Source organism: Grampus griseus (assembly GCF_964374135.1).
Source record: "Grampus griseus genome assembly, chromosome: 1".
NCBI lineage: Eukaryota > Metazoa > Chordata > Mammalia > Artiodactyla > Delphinidae > Grampus > Grampus griseus.
The window spans coordinates 133,163,436-133,186,538 of NC_139017.1; the positions used below are offsets into that span (position 1 = coordinate 133,163,436).

At 41.8% G+C, this 23,103-nt stretch overlaps 1 protein-coding gene across 3 annotated transcripts in view; it reads right to left on the minus strand.

Moving 5' to 3' along the window:
* FGGY (FGGY carbohydrate kinase domain containing) overlaps positions 1–23,103 on the minus strand; it is a 421,541-nt gene that overhangs the window by 339,034 nt on the left and 59,404 nt on the right. For all 3 annotated transcript variants that reach the window (XM_082669259.1, XM_082669261.1, XM_082669262.1), the window contains one exon: positions 15,822–15,910. In XM_082669259.1, the coding sequence (XP_082525385.1) occupies positions 15,822–15,910 (89 nt within the window). The remainder of the gene's footprint in view (positions 1–15,821; positions 15,911–23,103) is intronic.

Consider the following 23,103-nt stretch of genomic DNA (forward strand, 5'->3'; position numbering starts at 1 on the left):
GGGAGTCTGTAGGGCTTCACAAACAACAGGACATTGAAGATGGATTCTGAAGGATGAGCAACAGCTCAGCAAGGAGAAAAGCAGGCAGATGATGTTCTAGAGAGAGGAACAGTATATGCAAAGAAGACAGGAAAAGGCCCAGGGACTGGGCAAGACGTCTGACAGGGCTGGAATCTTGGTGTGTGATGAAGAGTGGCTGGAGATGAAGACAGCTCCTGTCTCAGCTCTGTGAACATATCACCAGTTTTCCACATAATGAAATTTATTTGAAGCCATTTGGATGATGGTCAAAGATGATAAGGAAATCAATGCATAAAGGGATAGTCTGTGGGCTTTTTAATGTAAGTCTGAAGTTGTCCTTGCACTATCCCTCTCAGAAGGTCAATGTTTTAATGGCAGACATGGGTATTCAGCTCCATCTACGTGGGTCTCATATACCAGTAACAAATAACAATCACAGCACCAGGGGAAGCTGACATCTGTTGAATCCTAAGCACGCTGTCCTACAAGCTTTATACACGTGATTGCTTACAATCTCTACAGCAAGCCCACAGGGTACAAAGAGGAAAATGAAGTGCAGAAAAGGTAAGAAGCTTGCTCCAGGTCACACAATGAGTCCCAGGGCTGGTGTGTTACCCCGGAGCCCAAACTCAGTGGCTACCTTGAGTTTACATTCCTTCTTCCGTGAAGGGTGCTCTCACACCACTTCCAGGGCAAATCCACATCTTGAAGGGCCTGAAGCTTTTATATGGGGAAACTCGTAAAGAAAGGAATACAAAATTATGAATACAAGATCACGTACAGTAATGAATATTTACAATAAGAAAAAAATTAAAACAAATACCTGGAGCCTTGGGGATTTAGGTTCCCTTTTCCTGAGATCAGAAATGCCTACGTAGAAATGCTTCCTGACTGCAACCCCTCTCCACCTGGAACATTCTATGCCTCCCAACAACTACCTGCATTCACAGGGCCATGCGAGCAAGGGTCCCTGAAGCTTAAGCTTCAGTGCGTTCACTTCCTGGGAAGCCCACCTCCACCACCGCCTCAAAGTCTCTTAAACTTTCCCAAACCCTTTAGACAAAGGTCAGATGTTAGGGCCAGAAGGAGGTGATCAGTTCACTACAGACCAAACAAGAGGAGGAGACAAGTGCAGTGTGAAAGGCACTAGGGTTCCCATCCTTGCTCCCCTGATAGAAGGATGGGCCATTGCAAGGGGCACTGCTTTGGAGCCATGCAAACCTAGGTTCAGATCCAGCCTCTGCTCCTCAGGAGCTGTGTGATCTTGAACATGTTCATTGACCTCCCTGAGTCTTGGCTTCCTCATCTATAAAAATGATACACTGTAAGAATCAAATAGGATAACTTGCATATTGCCCAGGAATGTCAGCTCCCTTCCTCGGGGTAAGCCTTTCCTGGACTTTCTCCTCCTTTGTGTCCCTTACCCCACCCCAATTTCTGAGGTGGGGAGGTCAGTCCCTTCTCTGTACTCCCAGCATATTCTGCAGAGACCTCCACTTGAGCACATGATTGTCTTAGTAATTCAGCAAGTACTCCCTGGATACAAAGATGAACACGGACATGCTACCATCTTCAAGAAGCTCACGTCTAGTGGAGAACCACAGGTCAGGGAGCCTTTCTCGGGCTGGGGCCGTGCCTCATTCCACTGGAAACCCTTGGACATGGGGCAGGTCAGACCCAACTCTCAGCCCGTGCCTGTGCCAGCCTCGCTCGCCTGAGCCCCTCGCTCAGCTCCACTCTCATCAGGTCCCAGTGACGCTGCTGGTCTGCACATCCATCGCATGGCTAGATCATTGAAGTTTAGTGTGCAGGGCACTGGGCCCACTGTTGGCTCTCACCTCAAGAACAAAGAAGAATACTGGCCCTTACAAGGCAAAACAAAGGCCAACTTCTCCCCCACGGATCCCTTTTCCTTTATGGGCAACAGTATGCAGACCCCTGGTCCTCCACTGAACTACATTTAAAATAGCTTTTGTGAAGGACAGACACGGCGGCCATTTTCGTGTATGTGCGTGCCCGCAGCAATGAACTGATTGTAATGCGAACAACGCGCACTTCTTCCCACTTCTGACAGAATAGATGACATTGTGTCGTGGGCTGGGGAGGGGGTGGGGGCCCAGCGAAAGCAACCAAGCTGTAAGGTTTATGACACGAAATTCTGACAAAAAGCATTCTGAAGCCTCTTTCCCATCATCAAAAAACCACACTGGGCAAGATCAGAGCTTAACAGCCAACCAAAAAAACACATTCAATTCCTGAGATCATTTTCCTGAAATAGAAAACTACATATGTTTCTCAAATTTCACATCAAGCCACTGCAGAGGCCAGACTGCAGGGCCGAATTGGGCCAAAGTAAGTAAGAGAGAGAGACAGACAGACAGACAGACAGAGAGGGAGAGAGAGGGAGAGGGAGGGAGGGAGAGAGGAAGAGGAGGAGGGGAGGGGGGAGGAGGGAGGGGCTGGGAAAGGGAGTAAAGAGAAGAAAATGAACCCATTCTTCCACATCACCACATTTCTCTAGCACAATCTAAACTTACAAACACCCCCAGTTTCACAGAACTTGTAGTTAGGGTTGCTTATCGGGCAGTCTTTACTTTGTCAAATTAAGACACATTGCCTTGGATTAGCAAGACTCCTTAAATTCAAAATGACTTCATGGTTGGCTCAGAGTTCAGTGTCTCTAGGGCCAGCTGCCAGGAACATATCCACTGCGGGCCTCCCCGCCCCCTCCATACTGACCTGCCTGACTTTTCCATGGAGACCGCAGAGCAAAAGCCCAAGCAGACAGGCTGTCAGTGCTAATTAAAAGTCCAAACACCTCTTCAGAAACTATCTCCAGCTCAATATTTATACAGAATATAAGACTCCTAACAGGCAGAGCTGGAGAAGGGAGCAGGAGGTTGAGGGCAGAAATAGTCTTGAATGGCATTTGGAACCCATTAATTTTTAAAAGACAGGCTGCCACTCTATACAGACCCAGAGAGGTTCAAAATGTAACGAAACCAGGAAGATGAATGAGCCGAAGACTGTTTAGAAAGCCTGCGGAGAGCACTCAGCTTTTGAAAAGAATAATATCTGGGCAATAATGAGAGCTGACGCTTTTTATTGGTGAATGCAGTTTTTGGCACCTTCTCACAATACAGGTTGACAATTTTTCGTATTTAACAAAAGGAAAGGTAATCTTCTAAATGACTTGGGAACAAAGGACTCCCTGACTGCAATTTCTCAATAACATTTAAGAATTCTCTTCAAAGGTCCTTGACGATAATTTAGAGAGAGGAAGGAAGAAAACAAGAAAAAAGGAAGGTATACTAAAAGATATTAAACCAACTGGAAGAGGTGAAAAAAAGAAGGAAAGAGTATAGCATTTTGACACTAAATTACATCCCCAAAGGTTGAATTTAATGTTAGACTTTTACAATACTTTTTCCAAAAAATGAGGTGTAAGAAAGAAGCCACAGCAAGACTTTGGTCAACACCATTACCTCTCAGACTCAGAGTTTTAGTCCAGGGAGGGGCTAAATGGATCACTAGCTCAATCACCAAATCTTGCAGACAGACCAAGTGCCAGGGGCCCAAGGTTACCTGGCTGGACCACACACATCTTCCAAGCTTCAAACCACGCCACCCGCCAAGGCCTCACAGCCCTTACAGTATCATGGGTTCCAAGACTGAATACTGATACCTTTAATCAGAGTGAATGAAACTTAGAGGCTACCCAGAGTCGCACAGGTACATCATATTCAAAAGGCCCAATAACTAGGTTCACAAGAGTTCACCTACAGTGACCGCCATCCTGGATAGCAAACTAATTTAAGAGGCCACCAAGACTGAGATGTCCTGTCCATCCCGAGGGAGGCCTTCTCGGGTCAGAGAAAGGACCCCTAAACAATGTATGATGTGGGGATGTCCCCTTAAAACCTAACTCATACTTCACTTACTAGTTTCACCTTCAGGGTGAGACCCTTCTGGGAGTCTGTCATATCACCTGGAAAATGAGATCTCTATTTTTTAGCACTTTTACAGTTCCAAAACATTTTTGGCAAAGACTCTACCATCATACTATTTGTAAATGAGGAACCCCATCCCAAGATTGTTCCACTTTACCATATTAAAGAGCAAACAAAACTAAATTCTAAAAGTGATTCGAGGTCTCAGAGAAAACTGTTAAGTAAAGGAAATGCTACATAGCTGCTCAATTGGAAAATTAGTCATACTGGCCGTTATCTTTCAGGCACATAGAACTCATGTCTAGAGATAAGCACATGAGATCCGAAAAAAAAAGACAGAGGAATGGATAAAAAAGATGTGGTATACACATACACAAACACACACACACACACACACATACATACTATACTCAGCCATAAAAAAGAATGAAATAATGCCATTTATAGCAACATGGATGGACACAGAGACTGTCATACTAAGTAAAATAAGCCAGACAAGACAAATATCCTATGATATCACTTATATGTGGCATCTAAAAAATAAAAGATCCAAATGAACTTATTTACAAAACAGAAATAGATGCACAGACATGGAAGACAAACTTATGGTTACCAAAGGGGAAAGGGGGAGGGATAAATTAGGAGGCTGGGATTAATATATACACACTACTATATATAAAATAGATAACAAACAAGAACCTACCATAGAGCACAGGGAACTACACTCAGTATTTCGTAATAACCTATAAGGGAAAAGAATCTGAAAAAGTATATATATATATATATATATATATATATATATATATATATGTGTGTGTATATATATAGATATATATGTATATATGAATCACTGTGCTGTATACCTGCAACTAACACAACATTGTAAATCAACTATACTTCAATATATATATACACACACATATATCTTAAACAAAAGACCTAGAGGGGCTTCCCTGGTGGCGCAGTGGTTGAGAGTCCGCCTGCTGATGCAGGGGACACGGGTTTGTGCCCCGGTCCGGGAAGATCCCACATGCCGCAGAGTGGCTGGGCCCGTGAGCCATGGCCGCTGAGCCTGTGCTTCCGGAGCCTGTGCTCTGCAACGGGAGAGGCCACAACAGTGAGAGGCCCACGTACCGAAAAAAAAAAAAAAAAAAAAAAGACCTAGAACAGTACCTGATACACAGCAGGTATTCAATACAAACTGGCTGTTATTTTTTTTTTTTTTAAGTTATGGGAACTGAGCAAATTCAGACTAGTGGTTCTTACTGAAGGGTGCACATCATAACCACCCAAGGTCACACATTTTTTACCACCTTTGTCCCAAAGGACAAATGTGGGGATTCCTTACCTTTTTCCATCGAGATTTGCTTTACTGATGAAAAGTGAAAGAAGAAACCTCAACCTTCCCCAGGGTTGGACTCAACGGAGCAGATAAAGAGGGACAGTCATTGATGATCCCATAGTTAAGCGTTAGTGCAGGGCAGCAGCAGGACTCCCAGTCATTGGGGGTCTGTGCCTCAACTGTAGGCATGGGTGAGAAGCCATGATATGAACACTCCGTTCCCCTCCTGCCCCGACAGCCCTGGCATATTCCATTCTCTCCTGCCCTTCCTGGACTTTCAGCCTCTGAATACTGATGGCCTGTGGTCTCCTGCCATCTGCTCATTTCTTCACGCCCACAACAGCTCTGAGACCTTTGGAGACAGTCTCACACCCTCTGACTCACAGAACCCTACAGGAAGGCAAGACAAAACCCAATAGGGGAGAGAAGTTGCCCAACAGGTTATTTGGTTTCTAAATGGCCCACTGTCCCCACCCCACCTGTAAGCTGTCTAACTGAATTTAGCTTCACCTTAAAACGTAAAACTAAAAAATAAAGACTGAAGGGAAAGATAAATGAAAGTAGCACTTCCTGTGTACTACTCTGTATTGCAAACTGGTTAGAGGTTTCACCCAGGGTGCTCCATTTTCTCCATAAAACAAAGCCATGTAATTTTTGTCCCCCTTCAACCATAAAAGGAACCTGGGATTGAGAAGGATTAAATGACTTTCCCATGTTCACCCAGCTGATAAATGGCAGAGCAAAACTGTGAGCTAAGGAGTATTTGGCTCCAGCCCTTACAGGAATTTGAATAGTTTAAATAAATGTGTACCTACCTACCGCTAGACTAGAGAGAAGAGACCTCTTAGGTGCTCTATTAACATACATGCAAAGAATAAATGAATGAGTAAGTGAAATGAATGAAGGAAGGAAACTATGAGCTACAGTTGTTTCAAACTATATATCACCACCCCTATGACCTGTCCTGTGCTCACCCTTCTCTCTGTCACTATTATAGAAGGATTATAAATTAGTATCTGGGATAACGGTCAGTGTAACTTACTGAGAAATTACAATTTTGTGATTATCTTTTTATTTGTTCAGTATTAATTCTTGCTTTTTTTCTTTAGTAGTAAGAGAAACGCAACGCACCAACTAAAAGCCTATTTTATCCAGGCTCTAGCTGCGTGTGAGCATAAACCAATGACATGCAAGCAGAAGTATTATGCAGCTCTTCAAAGAAGGTTCTCTAAAGAAGGCTGACTCAGGTGTGTATATCCTTTTTATGCAACTCCCACCTTCCTTCTTCCTGCTATATGAAATGTGGGCTGAAAAACAGAGACTCCATAAGCCATTTTGGACCATGAGGTATCTTTGAGAATGGAAGTCAGGGCTGAAGATAATGAAGTAAAAATGCCAAAACAGTTAGTGTCCTTGATGGGTCTGTGGGACTGTCATAGTAGCCCAAAACTCTATACATCTGTATTTACTTACAGAAGAGAATGAACGCCTGTTTGTTCAAACCACTATGATTTCTAATTTTCTATTTTTTCTATTACTCATCAGTGAAGAGATAAGGATTATTTTTCTTCTGTAGAGAGTGAGAGCACTCTTCTTTCCCCAAAATAAGGGTAAAGGAAATCTAATATTTACAGGCCATTTCTCAGCACTATTAAAGATACCAAAAAATAAGCTGACACGAGAGGATAACTGAATCATTCTCCCTAGAACCTAGAAGAATGGTTTTATACCATTGTTCTGAGAAATCATCCTTCAACACAACCATAAAACAATGCATATCAAAGAGTTTTAGCATCAATCATATCAGAAATAACTGTTATTTTTTTCCCCAGAACTCTTTAATTTTATGACACTACCTTCAGAATCCTTGTCAAGTTTCAACCAAGTTCTGGCCAAAAAATGTTACCTCTAGGATGACCTAAATTCAATCAATTTTACTTTCATTCAATAGATTTCTAACAAAAAATCAAGTCGTTAACCACAGTGAGAATCCACTTTACAGTTATGAGGGTGACTATAATTAAAAAAAAAAAAAAAAAAAAACAGGAAAATAAAAACAGGTGAAGCTGTAGAGAAATTAGAATCCTCATACATTGCTGGTGGGAATGTTAAATGATGCAATTGCTATGGAAAAGTTCAGTGGGTGGGTCCTCAGAAAGCTAAACATAGGATTACCATGTGACCCAGCAATTCCGCTCCTAGATATATACCCACAAGAATGGAAAGCAGAGACTCAAACAGATACTTATGCATCAATATTCACAGCAGCATTATTCATAATAGCCAAGAGGAAGAAACAACCCAATTATCCATCATGGGTCCACCAAGAGATGAATGGAAAAGCAAAATGTAGCATATGCATACAATGGAATATCATTCAGCCGTAAAAAAGGAAGGAAATTCTTACACGTTACAACATGGATGAATCTTGAAAGCATTATGCTAAGTGAAATAAGCCAGACATATAAGATCCTACTTATATAAGGTATCTAGAATGGGCAAATTCATAGAGACGGAAAGTAGATTAGAGGTTAACGGGGCAGGGGAAGGCAGGAACAGGAAGTTGTTACTTAATGGTTACAGAGTTTGTGTTTGGGGTAACAAGTTTTGGAAATAGGTAGTGGTAATAGCTGTTCAACACCATGAATGTAATTGATGCCATTGAATTGGACACTTAAAATGGTAAATTTTATGCTATAGATATTTTACCAAAATTCATAAAAATAATGTAATCTATCAAAAGCACTGAACTATATACTTTAAATGAGTGACTTGTATAGTATGTGAATTCTCTCTCAATAAAGCTTTTTTTTTTTTAATCAAGTCTTATCTTAGATATGCAACTGAGTGAGGTAATCAGGACGTCAAGTACTAAGGAAGGGATGTGGACTGCAGGCAGGCCACCAGAGGCAGATATTATCATGGAAGTCTACCCCTTCTTCCTCCCTTGCTGCTGCCTCAGTCCTTAGGGAGGATGAGCCTGCTCCCTGCCCGCTCTCTCCACTAAGAGCAGCACCAGAGGAAGCTCAGCTGACTTTGCACCCCATCCCCTCACTTAATTTTCTCCAAGGGGGTAAGGGAAATCCTTCTGATTGTTGTGACACTGGAATATATTAAGCCATGTTTGAAGGGGTCACTGTGTTAAAGATAAGGTACTAAGTCATTCCTAGAATAACATCGAGCCCACGCCTTCACTCTCCATGCCCAGGTGCAACCAGTGTGCACTGGCTTTAGGTAAGCACACCTCAGCAGGATCTGCATTCATGTTGCTGACTCAGTTACTTGACTTGATGACATCTGGTTGGCATATCGGGCCTGCCTTCCTCCATATAAGAACACATACACCTGAACATGTAAGTGCTGGTTTAGCCTCACTTCTGAGCTGCATTATCCACCCAGTATACCAGAAGCTCTATACATTAAAGGTTAACAAGTATTTTCTAAGATGAGGTAGGTTTTCATTCTTCATCTAGCTAATATGCTCTGTATGTAGTCTCTATCAGTCAGAACTCCAATGGCAAGGAAAAGTGAGTGGCACTTTGAACAGTTAACAATAGGGTACCTGTTAGGAATTTAAATAATGAGGATTAATGTTAATGGTCCTAAGTGTGATAACAGCACTGTGGCTACACAGGAGAAGGACAGTACTCTTGGGGATCACATTGCAGAATTTATGAGGAAAGAAGGTGGTATCTACAATTCATTTATAAATGGTTCAGCAAAATAAACACATATGCATGTCAGAGATAGAATACTTTTGAGCACAATGTAACAAAAACGTTAATTGATGAATTATAGGTCTGGAGTCCCCAGCGCCCCCGGGCCATGGACCGCTACTGAGCTCCGCCTCCTGTCACATCAGCGGCAGCATTAGATTCCCATAGGAGCGAGAACCCTACTGTGAATTGCGCACGCGAGGGATCTAGGTTGCGTGCTCCTTATGAGAATCTAATGCCTGATGATCTGAGGTGGAGCTGAGGCGGTGATGCCAGCCCTGGGGAGCGGCTGCAAATACAGATTATCATCAGCAGAGAGGTTTGACTGCACAGGGACCATAATAAATCAACTGCTTGCAGACTCATATCAAAACCCTATCAGTGAGTGGCAAGTGAAAACAAGCTCAGGGCTCCCACTGATTCTGCATTATGGTGAGCTGTATAATTATTTCATTATATATTACAGTGTAATAATAATAGAAATAAAGTGCACAATAAATGTAATGCACTTGAATCATCCCAAAACCACCCCCCGCCAACCCCAGCCCATGGAAAAATTGTCTTCCACGAAACAGGTCCCTGATGCCAAAAAGGCTGGAGACCGCTGATGTAGGTAAAGATATGGTGTTCCATATACCATTCTCTCAACTTTTCTGTAGCTTTAAAATTTTTTCAAAAATAACACCTTGGGGAAAATAGTAAAATGAACAAACAAAAACATGAATTCTCACCCATATTTAAGAAAACACTGAAATCCAATATAAATATTAGTAGTTGACATAAATAGGCAATTAATACATGTAATACTAATAGATACAATTATTGACATTAATTGACATAAATTAATAAAACAAGTGATTGATAAATATAAGAAAAGGTAACTGCATTTAATAATAAAAATGCACATTAAAATAAGAGATCATTTTAAGCCTAAAAACTTGGCAAAACTAACACAGACATTATACAGACATAAGATAGAATATTATACAGGTATCAAAAACATGTTTTCAGATAATATTTGATAGGGAAAATACAATAATACATAGAGTAAAAAAAATAAATTGTATAAAGTAGATTTATAATTTAAAAAATGAAATACAGTAATAAGAGTCATTAAATAATGATACTATTTTTGAGATCCTGGAGATTATATTTGGAAAATGACTATAGATCTGGATCAATAACCTGCCATAATCTTCTCCTGACAGATTAGCAAATAACCATAAGAAAAATAACAGAATAATAATATCCCTTATAAACCCCACACATAGAGAACCATGCAAATCAGGAAAATAATTGCTATTTTAAAAGGATTACAATTCTAAAGAACATAAATTCATCTCAAAGTAGAAAATAGAATATTTACTGACAACTTTCACAGAATTGTAGTGGGGGGGAGTAATATATCATATACAAAATGTAAGGAAAAATAAACCTGAGATTCTAGAAACTCAGCCCTGTTTCCCCATATGCCATAGAAAACTCAGACATTCTAACATATAACTTCTAAAGCAAACTAACCAAACTGTCTCTTGTGCATAAGGAACTTGGTAATCAATTTCTTTTTGTCCAAAGAAATAAAAATAAATGAATTGAGAATAGACAAATCTTCTATAAAAATAATTCAAAATAACGTATGTAGATAACTCCATCTTTAAGGAATTGAAGCATAACTCCCTACTCCTAGTGTTGGCTGTGCATGGTGATTTCCTTCCAATAATACAAGATAGAAAGTGGAAAGGAACCTGACAAACAATACCTCAGCCAGATAATTAAGATCAACATCAACAGTGATGACATGCTGCTAGTATGTACCCTTGATATGATATGACATGATGAGAACGGTACTCAATAGCAATAGGCAGTGTAGTCTTCCTCCCCAGAACATACTTCCCATGTCTCATCATGAGAAAAACGTCAGACAAATTTCATTAGAGGGACATGCTATAATATATATGACCACGCTTCAAAACGGTCAAGGTCATCAGAAACAAAGTTGAGAAACTGTCACAGCCAAGAAGAGACTAAGGAGATATGACTAATTGCATATGGTATCCTGGATAGGATCTTGGCCATTAGGTAAAAACTAAAGAAATATGATTAAGTATGGAATTTAGTTAATAATAATATATCAACATCGGTTCATCAATTGTTGACAAATGTATCACACAAACATAAGATGTTAATAATAGGGAAAACTAGGTGTCAAGTAAATGGGAACTCTCGTACTACCTTCACAACTTTTCTGTAAATCTAAAACTAGGTTTAAAATAAAGTCTATTTGAAGCTATAACTGAATTTCAAAGGACATACTTTTAGACAATTTACAGAATATTGGCAACCCTTGATAATCTAGGAGAAATTGCTCTCAGACCGCAATGTTATAGGGAGTTCTTCTCCTGAACAGCAGTTGGGTTCTTATGTGTTCACTTAGTTAATCTTGATTATGTTCTCACCTTTTCTTTGGCCACTAGGAAGCTTGGAAACAAATCAATTAGTAATTATGATGAACCATATAGTTTCTATGAAGCTCTTGGCTTTATCTTATTCTATTAATATTTCACGCCATTGTGACTTTTTAATATTTTTATCACTGCTTTTATCTTCTATTATCAGTCACATCAAATCTCTTTAGAGGGAGGATTTATACATATGAATATGTTTTTGTCTGATTATACAAAATTTTATTACTCAAATTTCTGACTTCCCACTTCTCATGTTACCAAAATTCTGGACAGTTATCCACTAAAGGCTAGGATGTGGCAAATTACTACAACGTTGAGCTTTAGTTCTTGAATTGCAAAATGGTGATACCACCACCTGTTTTAACTGATGGTTGGGAGGACTAATGGGGTTCACATTTGTTAAAAAGTTAGCACAGATATAGAGAATGCAGTCAATAAATGATGACTATGATGATTATATAAATTATTATTTAAAAAAATAGCAATAATTATTTTCATCAATATAATGAAAAGAATGGAGCTGAATTACAAATTAATCATAGGCCAAAGTGGTGATTTTCTCAGTGACCCAGAAAAACAAGAGTAGCTGCCATAGTTTAGAAGATAAGAACAATAAATAAAGCGAGGGGGGAGGGGAAAGCAGGAGAAGAGAGAAAAACAGATAAGAGGAGGAGGAGGAAGACTTCTTACACACCGTCACTGCCAAAAACAAGTCTGAAGGCTTAAGACAAGGTGAAATCTGATCACTTTTTCAGCCATGACTCCACTAGAATAATAAAAAGAAAAAAAGAAAGGGAAAAAAAACACCCTCTAGCCTTTTTGGCACCCATTTCCCCAAAGCCTCCCAAAACAATCACAATAAGAGCCAGATAAACACCAAATCTGAACCTCTCCTTGGCCCAGAGGATGCCAAGTTCATGTTCCACTGTCCAGAGTGTTTTTTGGCATTCGTACATTCAAACTCAGACCCTCATCTTCCTTATTCTAGAAGATGGAAAGACAATGGGGATTTTTCATTAAAAGAACTATGAATTGTTTAAATACTATGTGCTACACGTTTTATCCACAGTACCTCTAACCCTGACAGGACTGCCAGATGAGGACCTGAATTTGGGCAGGGGGTGGGGGAGGGGGAGGGTGGTAATTTACTCCAGCTGCTCACAGACAGTACATAGCAGAGACATTGAACCTAGGTCAGTCTGACTACAAGGATTTCCCTCTTTCCGCTAGGCCAGAAGTTTAATGCAAAGACTCCCTGCCAAAATCGATACAGTAAGGAAACTAAATAAAATAGCTAGGGCTTCCCTGGTGGTTCAGTGGTTAAGAATCCACCTGCTGATGCAGGGGACACAGGTTCAAGCCCTGGTCCGGAAAGACCCCACATGCTGCGGAGCAACTAAGCCCGTGTGCCACAACTACTGAGCCTGCGCTCTAGAGCCCGCGAGCCACAACTACTGAGCCTGAGTGCCACAACTACTGAAGTCTGCATGCCTAGAGCCCGTGCTCTGCAACGAGAGAAGCCACCCAATGAGAAGCCCAAGCACCGCAACGAAGAGTAGCCCCCTCTCACCACAACAAGAGAAAAGCCCACGTGCAGCAACGAAGACCCAACACAGCCAAAAATAAATAAATAAATTTATAGAAAAATAAAAGAGCTAATTCCTTCAAAAACTTTCTCAGCGCTGTGTTGGAAGTTCTTCTGTCACCTTACTCAGTCAGTCCATACAATAACCCCATGGAGTAAGTATTGTCATTACCCCAATTATATTTATAATTGAGAAAGCTCTGAGATTACTTGTTTCGCCTGATCATGCAAGTTGAAATAGAGAAGAAAGAATGAAGAGATTGAGGAAACAACAAAAAAGAAAGACAGATGTAAGAGAGAAGTGTGCCTGGGAGAGGGCAACAATCTTTACAAGAGGAACTTGGTGCCTGGTGCCCAAGGTCCACAGGCTCAGCTCTCCAGAAGAGCAAAGGTGGAAGGGAGGCCTCTGAAGGTGCTGGCGAGTATGGGCAAGGGGCGGGGAGGGGACTGCAAATACACGCTAAGGAAAGTAGAACGAGTCATGAGTGTCTCAGCCAATAAAAAATGGCAGGGATGACTGGACAGTCAATAAATCATTTCTGAGCACTAAACTTTCTGCTTCCTCAGGATTTCAGATTGTCACAGGTGGGCAATGGAAGCCCCCAAGCATGTTCTGATAGGCCAACGAGAAGCTGTCCACCTTTAAATTTACCAAATCCATCCGACCTTTCAAAATACGTCCAATCCTTCACAGGTATGGACCACCTTACATATTACTTTCATGTATACTCTGTTAGGCAATGTTGTCCCAACTTACCGGACCATATAACCACCTGGGGCACTTGTTAATCACACAAATTCCCAGGTATCCCATAGGGATTCTGATTCAGGAGGCTTGAAACTGGAAGCCCTGAGGATCTGGGCTTTGAATAAATGATTCGGCTGATTCCTATAATCAGGCTAGTTTGGTATCACAATCCCCATTTTATAGATAAGGAAAGTGAGATTCAAAGAAGGTAAGGCCACTCCCAAGGTCACCAACCTCTTGCATGGCAGAACTGAGGATAAGTCATGTTGTAACTCCACAGTGGATAAGCAAAGCAATGCATTTAAATCTATCTGAGCCAGAGCTAGCTTCAAAAAGCTGGCTTCTTGGTGTCTTAATATGGCATTAGACACTTGGAAATGGGGGTGTGGACTATCTAGCACTATCAGAAAAACAGGGAGGACATCAGTGAACTGGATTGATTAACATCCAAGGAAAAAGAGAAGGAAAATCAAGGTCCTCCTCCATCTGTAGTTCTGCTTTTGAGTTCTCAAGGCTTGTGGGGGCCAATGGATTGTTACCAATACCCACACTATTAGCACTGTTTTGACTCCTAGGTCCATTTGGCTAAAATAATCAAAACATTTCCTTCACTACTGCACAAAGATAGGGAAAAAAACTAGAGAAAGGTCCTGCCAGAAATAACTCTAGACAACTAATATCATACGAAAAGAGGAATGTCCAGATGAGATCTTCACCCAAAAAACCCCCTCCCCATTGATGATAACAATATAATGGTGACTAATTGCACCTTCTGGGTTAAAGTTCAGACCACTCCTCCAGAGCCCTCTCCCCAGAGAGGGATGAGTACTTGAGGTTTACTGAGGCCATTTTAATATGCACGTGAATCCCCTCCACCCTAGCATTTCATTAGTGGGAGGGGAGAATAATCAACAAGATGAATGATGTGCTTGTGAAATACATCTTCTACTATCTCCTTTCTGGAAGCCCCTGCTGCCAAATGAACTATCACACTCTCATCAACTCTCTACAAGGAAAATTCAAATCATGCAAAATGAGATAGACAGAAAGAGCACAGGGAAAATGGTACTCCCATTCCCAGCTTCTCATGAGTTTAAATAAAAGGGAAAATAGGGAGGATTTAGCGCTCTCTAAAAGAGATGACTTTAAGATATACCTAAATATATACATACTCATGCAGGTTTTTTGGTCCTCTGGGAAATGATCCTCTTTCTCATATGCAATTCTAAATCATTTCCAAGATAAGAAGACCCCTCCCTGCCCTACTGCCCCCTCCCCTTGTGCATCCCCTGAAATCTGAGGTCAAGATGACAACAGGTTTGCATGCTTTGAGAGTACATGTCCAATCTGTCCATATATATGCACATCTGTGCACACATCCATTGTAGCAGCCACAATCACACTCCATGAGTATTTTTAAAACTGTCTCTGATGTGTAGCACATAACTTATTTATAATATTTGTAATTTCTTGAGAAATACTGTTGACTTCAACATACATACTTCTACACTCTGGGATGATTCAGGTACGTTGATATAAAAAGCAAAATAGCTTCATTAACACACCCATCTAGTTAAAGTTAAAATCACCTTCCTTGAAAAACATAACTCTTGCCTTAATTTTAGGGGCCAAAAAATGTTTCTTTTATTCATCACGTAAAAAGCGCCTTTGGAAAAATAGTCACATTTCACAATGGACTATTCACGTCTCCTTTAAATGTGTCCAATTTTAATGAATGGTCTTCACCTTGGATACCCACATTCCAGGCCTCATAGGAACAATGGTGTTTGGGCATGTGCAGTGGAAGTGGAAGATGGATTCAAGATGTTTCAAGTATGCAAAATCGCATGCAGATGTACAAACAGTACATCCAGTCAAAGCGAGTTAAGAAAGCAATATATATATATATATATATATATGTGTGTGTGTGTATATATATACAGACACCCGAGAATGGATGAACACAAATAAAATCCAACTCATAATTAACATACCGTGCTGTGACACCTGTTGCCTTCCACGATAAGAAGTCTGGGAGATCAAAGAAATGTCCCGCCTTATCCCAGCAAGTCTCTCTCAAGTTCTGCCAAATTAAATACATATTAGAATCAATTATGGGCTATTTTTTCTCCCCCTCTCCTCTTTCAATAATGTTTCAAAATTTTCAAAACAAAAGCATAGCCAACAATGCCCAATAAAACATCTGTTCAGGGGCTGGGAATGGTGAGTGATATAAAAGCAGTACTATACAGGAAAGAAAAATTGGCAATTATTGATCCTTCCAAAAATGACTATAATTTCCCTTTTATTCCTCTTTGCCAACCTGGAGCAGGAGGAAGTACATTCTGCAAGGGTACGCAATCCATCTTCCCAGTGAAGGGCAAGAGGATACTCTTCAAGACACATAAAAAGATTTCAAAGCTGAACAGCTGTGAACTGGGGAGAAAAACCACACTACGAAATTACCCGATGAAATGCAATGTGTCCTGCCATGAAAAAGTCTCCCCAGGCTGACTGGTTCCAAATGCAACAGGAATGATAGTCCCTGTCCACAAAGAACTTCCAATCTAAGCCAGAGAGAATGGTACGGAATCAAGCTATTCTTATAACTTTTTAAAATATTTGTTCCTTCCAATTTCTTCCACACTGCCAATGTGGTCAGATATTTTTTTCCTGCCACTGGGCTTTTTCCTTCCTCTGCCACCTCTGTCCAGAACACTCCTTCCTCACCCACCACCCTGCTGCTCTGCCCACTTTGGTTAACCCAATCCATCCCTCCCTGGGGAGGTCTTTCAGGATCTCCTCAGGTGAGGTCTGGCTGTCATATAACCCATATCACCCTGCAAGTAGTTGTATAATGTCCTTCTCTTCTGCTAGGCTGTAAGCTCAATGAGGTCAAGGACCTTGTCAGTTTTATGCACCATAATATCCCACAACTGTCTTTTCTCCTCCCCGGCACAGGACTGGACCCTTAGCTGTGAGGTAGAAATCACATGACTCCAGTCCCCCTGACACACTTAACTGGACTAGGGGTGGACATGTGACCTAACTGGGCCAATCAGATTCCTTCTCCCAGGAATTTAGAATCAGGATCCAAATGGAGTCATTTAACTTCTGCCCTTGAATGGAATTGGAGGTGAGATAAACTTGGAAACTGTGAAGTGGCCATTTTTTTGCCAAGGACCTGGAGAAGTAGGACTTCAAAAAGAGAAGAGCAATACAGACAGAAGCAGCAGCAAGAAAGGTTTCCTACCACCCAGGCAACTCTCCACGTCCTGGTTTCAATTATTCCCTCCCCAAGAGGCTACAACAAAAAGGAACGTATCCTAAGTACATGGGTATCTTTGGGAACCTAAAGGCAACAAGACAGAAGATCCAAAAGAGACATATTCTAGTATATGCTAGCAGGTGACACATAGCAGACGTTCGATAAATATGCATTCAACAACTAGACAAACTGCTCAGTTTCACCTTCCAATCTCTCTCAGGTGAGAGGCGCTTCAGAGTTTACAAAGGGTTTCCACATGTGTTACCTCCTTAGAACACCACAAAAGTCCTGAGTGCTGTTCTATCTATTTTATAGACATACAACTATTCTTTATCTATATTTGGCCTCAAATTCTATGAGTTCTTCCTATTTTCTCTTCCCCTATCACCACTCTCTGAACACAGACATCCACGCACAGCAGAGAAACTGAGTATTAACCCAGGAACAGGGTCCCATTAAAACAATAATAACATCAAAAGGGCTCAGGTGTAAAAGGCAGTGTCAAGCCCATTTTCTGTTGTTGTTGTTGGTTGTTTATTTTAAATTCCTAAGCATTTGGGGGAGCGCTTAAATCTAGAAAGGGCTAAACTTTCCTTTGAACACTCATACGTCTTAATGTTAAACAAAGCAACACTTAAAGTTGACTAAGTATGCCAAACGTAGCTCTGAACTAGCAGTATCTTTATATGCTAATAGATCAGTCAGAACATGGTAGCCTTTGAATCTATGAGTCAAGCTACTAGTATGTCTTCTGGGTAGTCCCCCAAATCTCTTTCCATGTGCTCTGTGGTTTCAGTGATCAGTTCTCAGGGAGAAAAGGCATCCTCCTTCTAAAGACTTCAGAAATCCAAGGCCAATCAGAAATAAACCACGAAACCACTGCAGCAACGATCAGTGCTACCAGCCAAAGCCAAGCAGTCTTCCTGAACTCAGAAAATAACTGCTTCTGTTAGATCTTGTATACAGTCATTACAGACCTTGCAAAATGAGAGCTTTCAGCCTGTAGCCACGCAGACAGCCTCTGTGGACAACGGAACCCAGGCAGAATGTCTCAGGGACAGCATCAGGCCTCTGGCCAGAAAGAGACACATCGGGGGCAGGAGGGACAAAGCAGCCTGGTGGCGCCATCTTTTCTTGAGACAACGCCGGCTTCACTGGACAAAGCCAGAGACCCTGGCTCAAACTCTCCACAGAAGGAGTGACCAGAAATGGCATCATATAAGGAGTGCAAGGCACCCTTAAAAACGCACATGGTCCTGGGGGAGAAGACAGCAGTAGTATTCCCTGCCTTCTCCACAAGCAAAGTCTGCAGCTTAGCCAGCAAAGGAGACGGGGAAAGCGTTTGCCTGGATGAGAGGGATGTCTCCAGAAGCCTGATCCCTTACTTGGAGATGCTGACACCACCTATGAGGTTCCCATGGTGTACTTAGGTTGGGCTATATGATTCACAAATGCTTAGTCATCAAATGCCAGATTGGCCAAGGGCCTATTAGCCCCCGTGGATGGATTCTTAATCCAGTTCTATGAGAAAATCTCTCCATCCCTGCCTCTCCCCAACCAGCGGAGTCCCAGCCAAGGGCCTCAATCTTACTGAATTAATTCCATCCTTGGAACCACTGGGCCTGCATCAGGCACAGCGACTGTCCTCTTAGATTCCTCCACAGCTTACAACAGTGCCCCCACGTTCCTCATCTCATTGGATTCTCAGGATGGTTCAGAGGTTGTAGGTGATACACAACAGTCTGCACGTGAAGGATGCAGAAACTGAGGTTCAGATGACAAGGCCTTAACCCAAAGCCACATGGGGCTTCCCACTCTAAAGTGAGCGTTCCTTCCTTCCCAGGCCACAGTCACCACCCTGAGGCTCCCAGATCTAGCAGAGCTGTGGGTTTTGGCCTTTTGGAAGCATCATGATGGAAGCTATTACCATTCTTTACAGAAGAAAAGCCCTCCAAAACACATTTTTTTCTAATGTTTTTTGTTTGTTTGTTTGTTTTTGCGGTACGTGGGCCTCTCACTGTCGCGGCCTCTCCCGTTGAGGAGCACAGGCTCCGGACGCGCAGGCTCAGCGGCCATGGCTCACGGGCCCAGCTGCTCCGCGGCATGTGGGATCTTCCCGGACCGGGGCACGAACCCATGTCCCCTGCATCGGCAGGCGGACTCTCAACCACTGCGCCACCAGGGAAGCCCTCTAATGTTTTATTAAACTTCAGAGATTTCACTTTCAATCCTGGGCAACTCACTTAACTTCTACATCCCTCATAACAACTTCCATGCACAAATGGTACACGGGCTAGAGCAAACACAGAGCAGGTCCCCAACACAAGCCAACTTTAGGCGCATCTCATAATGTGGGTGCTGAATCCAGTTCAAACTAGGAGCTCTCTGTGCTGAAGGAGTTAAGCCTCTCCTCCAGTTACCAAGCAACTAACAAAAAGTAGTCCTTTCAAGGAAAAAAAAAAAAAAGAAATCAGCAGTGATTGGGGTGTATGACTTGGCAATAAAGGCTTCTGCATTCCAATAACAATCCTTTGAGCTAAGCAATCCCTCAGGCTTGAAAGCCACCAAAGAGAACAAATCTCTTTTTTAATCATCTATTACTTCATAAAACCACACTCAAAGCACACACAGCTGCGGGTCTTGGCAGAGGGCGGAGGTGGAGTAGTGTATCTGAGGTTCAAGGCCAGGCAGCAGCCACCCCACCAGCCTGGGGCAGAGAGTTGGAGCTTTCTCCCTTTCCTTCTCACTGCCATGTCCAGGGAGGCAGTGAGGTCTCTGCTGGCTTCTAGATGCCAAGGGAACTTGAGGGTAAAATGAAGCAGACGCTGTAATGTATGTTGGGAGATGCAAGGGTCTAGGAGCAGCATGGGAAAGTAGGGATGACCAATTAAAAAAGGATCAACTAAGTATTTTGTCACGACTTGCAGTGGGATTCTATCTGGGCTCCCTGCTGTGTGCAGTGAATGAAAGGGAAGAACAGAGCTCCCTAATTCCCTCCCAGTAAATGGTCCTGCCAGAACATCCCAAATACTCACGATGTTGTTTTCCAGCACAACGTCCCCTAAAAAAGCAAAACCTTATCCTCACTCTATATTCACAACTGAGAATTAGGGCACAGGCTGATGGCCCAGAAAGGAGAGATGTTTCAGGAAGAAACTTAATCCTCAACTTCATTCTTTAAAAAAAAAAAAAATGATGCTGAAAACATGGACTGGGTCATAATCCGCAAACAGAAACTTCCCAGAATGAATGAAATAACTGTGTTTCATACTCCCATCCACAGAGAAAAAGACCAAACACTGCAGATATTTTAAGTCAGACAGATACGCTGAGAGGTTTGTGCTACCAGTGACATCTTTCTAAAAACTTAAAACTTACCATGACGTTTCTTTGTTTAAAATGGTTCGACAGTTCCTTGCGGCCTAGAATCACATTTTATCTCCTTGGCATGGCTCTCAGGACACGTAACTTAGCTCCAACTTGGCCACTATTTGTTATGACTCCTTCTTGGCTCACTGCCCATTATCCCTGTCTTCATCACTCCCCACCCTGATCTCACCTCATTTCTTTCTCTTCCCCAAACGCACTGTACTCTTTCATATCTCCCTGACTCTGTTGAGGCTGATGCTGCTACTTGGATTGACTTTCCCATCTTCTCTCATGATCAAACATCTACCTTCGATTTTCAAATGCAGCTCAAATATCACCTTTTCAGTGAATCCCTCCATCCCTTGCTGTGTCCTTATTATATATTCACGTGCCTAAGTCCATCTCAAAATTTCAAACTCCTGGAGGGCAAAAAGCCACTAACTTTTTTAAATGCAAAAAGTTTCAGGAGGTATAAAGAAACTTAAAGTCAAACTCTTTTAAAGTAAAATTACAGGGCTTCCCTGGTGGCGCAGTGGTTGAGAGTCCACCTGCCAATGCAGGGGACACGGGTTCGTGTCCCGGTCCGGGAAGATCCCATATGCCGCGGAGAGGCTGGGCCCGTGAGCCATGGCCACTGAGCCTGCGCGTCTGGAGCCTGTGCTCCGCAATGGGAGAGGCCACAGCAGTGAGAGGCCCGCGTACCGCAAATAAATAAATACATAAAAATAAAGTAAAATTACAATGAAGCTGGAGAAAGATGTGTGCAAAGGAAATGGTAATTAATAAGATGATGTATGATGATAATATAATGAGCCTGATACCAAGGTTTGGTAAGTCAGCCTCATAACTTTCTCATAATATTTTTCGTGTGGCCCTATATCTGCCTCTAATGAGTAACCACAAACAGGGTTCAGAGAAGGGAAAGGGCTTTGGGGCCTGGGTGGCCAAAAAAGACTTCATGGAGGATAGATTTGAGCTGAAGCCTAAAGGTCAAGTAGAATAAATATTTATGCTACTGCTGAGAATGACACCCAAAAAACAAAACTCTAAAATGACAAGGTAGATCACCCCCTTTAGAGAAGGTTTTGTTTAACTGTACTGTACCTTCACAGAATTTATTTATAAAATGAAAGAATTCTATTGTATAATTTAAATTATTTAATTTTCAAGAACTGGATACATATATGCATCTTCCCCCCACACCTCCCCTAGAGCTCTACTGTTCTACAGAAAGGTAAATTTATAATCCACACTAGAGCAGATTTTCCAACCATAAAAATGTTATCATTTGCATGAAAACGGATCGTATTCTGCAAAGCTGACTTTGCCCAGGAATGTGATACACCACATGCATTAGGAAAACAAGGCTTTGGTATGTGGGCCCTAAGAACTTTGGAGTCAGGCAGACCTGAGTTTGATTACTGTCTTCACCACTTCCCAGCTGTGTAGCTTTAGGCAAATTAATTTCTCTAAGCCCCAGTTTCCTCAAATGCCACATTACTAGCATCTACCTCAAAGGACGTTGGGAGGGTTAAATGAAATAATGTGGAGTGCCTGATAAGTCAACGGATTTCACTCTAATTACTACTGCAGAGCTTCACGTGTTTCAAAGTGCTTTGACATGCATGATCTCATCCGACCTGTATAATTCTTTAAGGCAAAGAATAGGGGAAAGGTAAGAAATTATAAACCTCACCTTTCAGGTTAAGAAAGTAAAACCCAGAAAGGGATCACAACTGTCCCAAGGTTACACAACACGTAAGTGGAAAGACAGTCTAAAATGCAGACCTCTAACGCCCAGCCCAGTGCTAGTTCAGGGGTCTGCCTCCCTAAAGCACAATAAAATGCAGAAGGAGGAAAGAAGGATGCCATGGTAACCTAGATAACACAGTTCCTCGTGGGTGGTACTGTCTGTGGAAGGGAGGGTTCTAAGAGAAGAGAGGGCTTTGGACTGGGTAAGGTCTTGCAACAGACGTGAAATAAAGTGGGAGACTTGGACAAACAGAGAAGTGAGGAGGTCTTCCTCACCACCTCACTCTCTTGGATCCCTTCATGCCCTTCTCATCATTGCTATTCTATCTCCTTCCTGAGCTCCTTTTCCTTAGTTTCCCTTTAAATGCAGAGAGATGTTCTTGATTCATCCAAATGCTCTTCTCACTTTTCACATGCTTCCTGGACAATTTTAATTATTCCCAAGGTTCCAACCAACTACTAGTTGAGTAACATGCACGATCTCAAACTCTAAACTCTCCTGAGACACGTCTCCTGGATGCGCCACTGCACCTCTAACTCGACACGTTCATAACAGAATCTGTTATTTTCCCCAAATGTTTTCCTCCTCCTTGGTTTTCTATGTCAGGGGATCCAGTTACCCTAGGAGTCATCTTCTCCTTCTCTCTCATTGCTTACATCCAATCATCCTTCTAATTTAAACTCCCAATTAATCCATGAAGAGGTTCCCACCTCTTCACCCCCCCTGTATTAGTCAGGGTTCTCCAAAGAAATAGAACCAATAGGAGACTACATATATATATCTTATGTAATATATATATATACCTTATATATAAAATATATATCTTATAATATGTATATCTTATATATCCTATATATATATATATCTCCTTCATATATATGACATC